Consider the following 8,134-nt stretch of genomic DNA (forward strand, 5'->3'; position numbering starts at 1 on the left):
GCCACTCATAAGTCAGTTATATCTTAATATCTATAATTGATGTGCTTTATTATTTGTTGTTCTGTGCTCTAAAAACTTATGGTTTGACATGTATGTCTCTTGCAGTAAACTGCTGGCCCTCCTCTTCAGGAAATCAAACTTATGTCAACATAGAGTATGAAGCTTCATCAATGTTTGATCTGCAGAATGTTGTGATCTCAGTACCTCTTCCTGCTCTTCGAGAAGCACCATCTGTTAATCAGATTGATGGAGAATGGAGGTATGGGTTTTTTAAGGCTTCATAATCCCAGGGACAACCTTGACTTGTGTGTTGAATTGAAGTTTTCATTGCATGAGTTTGTTGTTTCATTAGAAATGTTTTTTGGTTTGTTTTAAAGATTTGCAATCCTTAAAGAACTGATTAGATGCACATGAATTAGAGTGATCTATAAAGCTAATGTTTCTATCATTGGAGGGCCCAAATCATCACTATATGATTTTTCTCTTTTTGTGGTTCTAAATGATTTTATTGTGATAACAATCTTGCTCCTTTTACTTTTCCCCAATAAAATTGGCTTTGCAGGTATGACCCAAGGAATTCCATTTTGGAATGGTCTGTTATTCTGATTGATAATTCAAACCGCAGGTATGTTGCCATTAAGAGTGACATTTTATTAAAAAATGAATTATGCTATGTTATTATCTTTGTATTATCGAATTTCTTTCCAACTATAATAACATTATTTGGCAGTGGATCGTTGGAGTTTGTTGTTCCACAAGCAGATTCATCATCTTTCTTTCCCATAGCAGTCCGTTTTATGGCCACTAACACATTCAGTAACCTGAAGGTTTGTTTCGATTTTATGTTTTCCGCATCTGATTTTAATTGTTGCCTTGGATATATCATCTTATTTCAACAATATGTCAAATTGATCCAATTGAAACTGATACATTTATATGACTGGGAAGGTCTATATCATGGATTAATAGTGTATCTTTTCCTACTTTCCTTCAATTCCTATTTACCATCATCATCTTCTGTATTGACTTCTTTCTAACTCTAGGTAATATAATATAGCCTCATAGAAATCTTCTAACTGATAAATGAAATAAAAAGTTGATATAATTTGTCTTGAAAATTTTAAAACTAATGAATTCTTTTTATTTGCTTATTTGAGGATGTATAATTTCTCATCATTTTATAGTTGGCACACAATAGCTGAAAATTGAGGTTTAAATAAATGTTTTGTCCTTGCTTCCTAACATATAACTTTACTCCCTACAAAGTTTTTATTTTGGTCTGATCTAAATATTTTTTGAAGATCAGCATAAATGGCCTTTGAAAATTTTATAATGTTGTTTTCATCCTTGTTCGCATTATTTGGGGACTTCTCTTATTTTGTGTTGTCAATTAATTCATAATATGCACACTTATGAAAATTTGGAAATTGGGACTAGAGCCAAAACATTCTACAGAGCAAAACAGAAATGAAGTATATTTATAAGAGTTTGATTATTATGCTATGCCTCGATGCCGTAAGAGTTTATATTGTCGTTCAATTATTTTTTGGTTTTTCACGGTATCCTCCAACCCGACAGGCTAATAATTAATCTGTCGCAGATTGTAGCTCCATTTAAGCGTTTGCCAGCCAATGGGTTGCTACGTTATTGTCATTCAATTACGAGTATTTGTAGGTCTTAAGTTAATGGATGGTTGATTGGAACACTTCCATTATGTGAAGCCTTTTTACATTGATAGTACATCGATATTAAATCCTACTTTTTAGGACCAAAAAGATAATTAAGCTGAAAACCCTGATTTAATGGTTGGGAATATTTTCATTTGACACATAACCCTCTCCCTTGTGTGTTCTGTCTGCAGGTTACCAATATCATACCAGTAAAGGGTGGTAACCCCCCCAAATTTTCTCAGAGAACGCAATTGATCACAGAAAACTACCAAGTTGTGTGATTGATATTTTAGTCCAATCTACTCAATAACAGTTTTCTTTTACAATAGATGATTCATGATTCATACTTAGGTTTTCACTTGCCAAGAGAAAGCACAAAGTAGGATTTATTGCAAGTAATGAGAAACTTAGAATGTCTCTTTTGTATGTAGAGGCAAATAATTATTCTTATAGCTTATAATTCAAGATTCATCTTATATGCCCAAATGTCTCCATTGCTTTTTATCTTAGGTATAATAGATTCTGTCATATAAATATTTGTCAACTAAATAATTATCAATTTAGTTCATAAATTACTAATCATGATTATGGATTTCTTGTAAAATTTACATATTTGTTGAGCTAATAATAGAAATTTGATGGATTAATAATTGAGAAATATTATGAATATGAATGTGAATAGTGAATTTTATTTTAGAGAAAAATAAAAGTTATTCATATCCTAGTCTAAAAAATAGCCCGACCCAAAATGAGGATGGTCCAATTCTCGTAAGGACTCCATCTCTATCTATCCGATCTCATAAAAATCGAATTGAACGGTGCCAATCCTGCTCTACCTACGCGAATCAATGAACTAACTCTAACAATTTCTCCCATACTTTCAAAAGGGATATCTCAACAACCCCGAGTAGGGGATGATTATCCACTATCAAAGGTGGAACTATTCCAAAGGGTAGTTAGAGACTCTATAATTATAAATATCCGAACTCTCTCAAGTATACTCAGAACTCAAACTATTAAAAACCTGCTTAAACTTTTGCTAATTTAAGCATTAGAGTTCCTTGCAAGTACCACCCCCACCTCCTCACAAGGAACTCGAACGGCAGCATCTCGATACTAGCTGAATTCGGATGCTGCCTCGAAAGAAGTTTGGACCTCATGTCCAGGTCCAAAAGCAATCCAATTTCAGGTAACTGTCGAAACATTGGCGTCGTTGCCATGACTTGAAAGGCTACACCCAACCATAGCGGACGGTCAGTTTGAAGACAGACGTACAACATCCAAATCAGAACCGAAACCTCACAACGATTATCGTGCAATAGTAATACCCCCTCGACAAGATAGAGCGGGTGGTACTAGTAGGGAGGGAACGTCGGAAAATCCTCACCTAAAAGAATCAAGTCAGAGATACATCCACCAGAGAATGAGGAGCATCTGCATCCGACAGAACTCATTGGACACCAAGAACGACCGGAACAGCTCGAATAGGAAATAGAGCGACAAAGAAAAGCTGGGAGAGATCTAAGAAGAGAGGTATGACGATGAAGAAAACTAGAGAAAAGAACTTTTGAAGTTAGAAGCCGAATTGCAAGGTCGGAATAATCAAGCGAATCGGGAAGAAATCCATTTTGGAGGGGAAGATCTATTTGTTGAGGAGATCATGCGGGTCAAAGTTCCTAGAAATTTTAAAAGTACTAACATAAATCTCTATGATGGAACAATCAACCCGAGATACCAGGCCACCTGAGTAATTTCAAAAGTCGGATGTATTTGACTGATGCTTCAGATGCAACTCGTTGCAAAGCTTTCCCAACAACGCTGACTAAGACAGTGATGAAATAGTTTGATAGTCTGCCACCCAAGTTTGTGACCTGCTTCGACGACCTCGCAAGAAAGTTTCTTACTCGATTCTCCATCCAGAAAGATAAAGTGAAGCACATCCCGAGCCTTTTGGGAGTCAAGCAAGAGGTCGGAGAAACCCTCGTTTATATGGAAAGATTCAACAAAGCTTGTTTGGAAGTCCAGAACCTACCCACAAAAGAAGTAATAATAGGACTAGTCAATGGTCTCAGAGAAAGCTTTCTCCCAATCCATATCAAAGAGGCACCCGACCTCCCTGAACGAAGAGTGAGCAGAAAAGTACATCAACATGGAGAAAAAATGCCCGTCTAAGAGAACTTGCTCCCAAACAAAATCATCCTTATCAAGCTCAGGACAAAGAGAAAGAAGCAAAGAAAAGGATGGGTACAGCTCGCACAAGCCTCGAAGGTACCATAACTACATCCCCTATGAGTTTCTTTTGTCGACATTTATAGGGAGATCTACAACACTAAAAAATTTCCATTTCCTCGCCCCATAAAAAACAAGGCGGAAGTTGGATGGAATACTGTGAATATCATAAGATATATGGGCATTCCACCAACGATTGTTACGACTTGAAAAATATAATAGAAAAACTGGCCAGAGAAAGTCGGTTAGAAAGGTACCTGGTAGAAAGATCTGACGATCAGGGGAAAAGAAAAAAAAAAGAAGAGGAAGATAGAAGTCAACGAGATCAGCCAACACGAACTCCTGACAAACACATCCACATGATAGTCGGAGGATTTGTGGGATGTGGAGTAACCAAGTCTTCCTGCAAAAGACATTTGAAAGGAGTTTATCAAGTTGAAGAAAAGGATGAAGTCCCCGAATTGCCTATTATTTCCTTCACAAAGGAAGATGCACAAGAAATAACACTAGGGCATGATGATCCCGTTGTAGTCACAATGATACTTGCCAATACAAATCTTCACAGGACTTTGGTAGACCAAGGAAGCTCGGCCGACATCTTGTTTACGCCTGCCTTGGACAAGCTGGAATTGGAAGAAAATGAGTTAAGAGCATACCCTGACACTCTTTACGGGCTGGGAGACACACCCATCCAACCTCTTGGTTTCATTCCGTTGCACACCACTTTTGGTAAAGGAATGAAATCTCGAACTTTGAGTATAGACTACATTGTAGTTAACGTAGCCTTAGCTTACAATGCCTTGATAGGTCGGACGACGTTGAACCGACTTGCTATAATCGTCTCTACTCCTCATCTTTGCATGAAATTTCCGATTTCAAAGGGAATAACCCCCATAAGAGGAGATCAAAAATTGGCAAGGAGGTGTAACAATGAAAACTTGAACCTGTGCGGATGTACAAAAGGAAAAGAGATCAATACTATTGAACTCAGAGGTGTCCAAACACGAGAAAAGTTGAGGCCACAACCTGATTGAAAAATAGAAGAAGTGCAAATAGGAGACCAAGATGGAAAAACTACAAACATAGGAGCCAACTTGAACGACAAATTGAAGACAAATCTTGTCAAGCTCGTCGTCTATCCGAGCTCATGACCTATACAACAAAAACGACAAAAGCTCAGCCTCGAAAGAACACAAGTCATTGAAGAACAGGTACAGGCTTTGTTAGATGCCAGGTTCATAAGGGAAGTGATGAGCGAAATTCGAAGCCCATGGATACTAGCAAGTGCACTAGATCGTATAAGTAATACCACAGTGAATGGATATCGTTCCCACGAAGATTAAAGGATTGAACAAGTAAATTTCTGATTAAAAAGCCTAATTAGATTAATAAAACCTGATTGATGATCGAAGAGGGCAAGAGAGTGTCTTGCTGAGAGCCTTGAGAATCTTGAATGTTAAATGCTTGGATGCCACGAATAGTGAGCTTGAATGATGAATTAAGAGAAGACAGTAATGATGAGAGCCAAGGGCTTTGGAGATGCTTATACTTTTAGGAAAACCAATCTTGTTTATTTATCTTGAAGTTTGCAAAGATCTTTCACGACAAAATCTTTAGTAACTAATTTCAAATTCCTTGACTCCTTAGTTTCTCAAGTATTAGTTAGGCGTCAATTAGTTAATCAAGAGATTAAGCACAAAAACTTATTTTAAATTTAAATAAGATTTAAAATTAGTCCTTAGGTCAAATTATATGTCACGTATTCAAGATAGTCTTGTCCAGTTAAATCTTAAAAGAAAATATAATTTTCAAAAGTTGTTTTAATCCGAATTATATATTACTTATTCAAAATTAGAGTGATTGAAAATCATGTATGTGTCACACACTAATTGAACTACTATTTCTAGCCGAATTTAAATAGTCATGTGAAAGAGTTTCAAGCTTTGATTCAAATATCAAAATTTTCAATTATACTAAAAGAATCCAAGAAGAATTAGCTTATCTTTCGATCCACTAATCCGAATGAAGAACGAATAACTCAATCATGAAATAGATCAATGCAAGACTTCGAAATAAAATAAACGTAAGTTAATTATCCATAGAAAACATAAACAGAGCTCCTAACCCTTTGACAAAGGATTAATTACCCATGAAGAAGTAAGAAAAACAAGAAGAAGAGAAGTAGTCCAACGACTTGGTGCCCTCTTCTGTGAGCTATGCTCACTTATTTATAGCCTAAATTCTAAAATTCAAAAATAGTAAACTAATCATATCCTTCAGAGAGAGATAAGATAACTACTTATTTTCCGGAGAAAAAGATAAGATACTGACTTCAATTTCAAATTCAAATCAAAATCTAAACGATCAAATCTCTTATGATTCTAGACAGAATCAATAAATAATCTTCTAGAGTCTTCAATCTTCTGGATGTGATTAAGACTTCTAATGATGTGAATAATTAAGTTTGGGTCTTAATTTGTGGAATCTTGGACGTTGAGAGTTGTAGTTGATTCGGGCTTGTATTAGTGAAAGATTGAGCAAAAAACCCAAAATTTCACTTGCATGAAGGAGATCCGCCAGCCGTGGATCACTGGCCGCTGGGCGTGTATCAAAGGAGTGCTGGGTCCGCCGGGCATGGATCAGAACTGTTGGGCGTGCATGCCTTCCGCCAAGCGTGCGTGTGTTATACACTGACGTGTATGTCTTCATTTTCCTTGGGCCACGCTTCTTGGGCCAAGCTGTTATTTCTTTTATGTTTTTCTTGTGAAAAAGCCTTATTTTTGCTACTTTTTGAGTCCAAAATTCCTGAAAATATAAAAACACTATTCAAACTCCAAATATTTGATTATTTATTAAATTATATTAGAAAACATAAGAAATTTAATTAAAATCTAAGAAAATAAATAAGAAAGAATTTAAAAACAGCTTAAGATGATGTGTCATCAGGAAGTAAAATACCCTTTATGGTTGGCAAATATAGTGCTTGTGAAGAAACAGAATGGAGAATGGAGAATGGAGAATGTGTGTCGACTATATCGACTTTAATAAGGCTTGTCCTAAATATCCATACCATCTTCCTAGCATCGATGCATTGGTGGACTTGGCTTCAGGATATAGATACTTGTCTTTTATAGACGCTTATTCGGGATACAACCAAATTTCGATGTACAAGCCGGACCAAGAGAAAACATCTTTCATCACTCCAAGAGATAATTATTGTTATGCGGTATAATGTCACTCGAATTAAAAAAGTCTGGAGCCACTTACCAGAGGTTAGTGAACAAAGTATTCTCCTCTCACCTCGAAAAACTGATGGAAGTCTACGTCAACGATATACTTGTAAAAACCAAGGAAGAAAACAGCATGTTGTCTGACCTCATAGAAGTATTCAACACAATAAAGCAGCACGGGATGAGATTAAATCCCACAAAATGCACTTTTGCAGTAGATGCCGACAAGTTCTTGGGATTCATGCTCACTCAGAGAGGCATCAAAGCCAACCCAGAAAAATACAAAGCCATCCTGGAGTTGAAGAGGCCGACCTGTTTAAAATAAGTCCAACAATTAAATGAGGCTCTAATTGCTTGAGCCCGACCTATCAAAAGGCCAGTCTTAAGTAGGGGCACTATTCATATCCTAACCCAAAAAATAGCTAGGCCCAAAATGAGTAAGGCCCAATCCTCATAAGGATTCCTTCTTTGTCTACCCGACCTCATAGAGGTCAATTGAACGACGCTAATCTTGGCCCTACCTACTCGAATAAATGAACTAACTCCTACAATCTCTCCCATACTTCTAGAAGGGAGATCTTAACAACCCCCCAACAACGGGGACGATTGTTCACCATCAAAGGTGGAACTACTCTAAAATGTGGTTAGAGACTCTACAATTCTAAATACCTGAACTCTCTCAGGTATACTCAGAACCCAAACTACTAAAAACCTGCTTAACCTTTGCTAACTTAAACATCGAACTTTCTTGCAGGTACCACCCCCTACCTCCACAAGAAACTCGAACGGCGGCACCTCGATACTAGCTGAAGTCGGGCACTGCCTCAAAAAAAGTCTGGACATCATGTTCAGGCCCAAAAACAACTCAATTTTAGGTAATTCACGGAACAGAAGTCATGAGAGCATAGCACCTCACCTTAAAGAGATAGGTGAAAACCACTTTTAATATTATAAAAAAAAAAGAGATATAATTGAAAATATAAAGAGAAGATGAAATATACCATT

General features: G+C 36.7%; 2 protein-coding genes across 2 annotated transcripts in view; both read left to right on the plus strand.

The window, feature by feature from the left end:
- The window catches only part of LOC107625525 (coatomer subunit delta), a 7,508-nt gene extending 5,352 nt beyond the window's left edge, over positions 1-2,156 (plus strand). Inside the window, exons 8-12 of the mRNA XM_021116030.1 lie at positions 1-19; positions 52-259; positions 563-625; positions 731-827; positions 1,862-2,156. The exon at positions 1-19 is cut by the window's left edge and continues 99 nt beyond it. Of these exons, the coding sequence (XP_020971689.1) occupies positions 1-19; positions 52-259; positions 563-625; positions 731-827; positions 1,862-1,951 (477 nt within the window). The 3' untranslated portion in view covers positions 1,952-2,156. The remainder of the gene's footprint in view (positions 20-51; positions 260-562; positions 626-730; positions 828-1,861) is intronic.
- On the plus strand, positions 4,049-4,933 carry LOC107627458. The gene has a single exon (XM_016330291.1). The coding sequence runs from the start codon at positions 4,049-4,051 to the stop codon at positions 4,931-4,933; it is 885 nt and encodes a 294-aa protein (XP_016185777.1).

The sequence above is a fragment of the Arachis ipaensis genome, chromosome B02, assembly GCF_000816755.2.
Source record: "Arachis ipaensis cultivar K30076 chromosome B02, Araip1.1, whole genome shotgun sequence".
Classification (NCBI taxonomy): domain Eukaryota; kingdom Viridiplantae; phylum Streptophyta; class Magnoliopsida; order Fabales; family Fabaceae; genus Arachis; species Arachis ipaensis.

What these genes read in the sequence shown, in the direction of transcription:
- LOC107627458 (XM_016330291.1), top strand. Translation starts at nt 4,049, where the DNA reads ATGGAATACTGTGAATATCATAAGATATATGGGCATTCCACCAACGAT.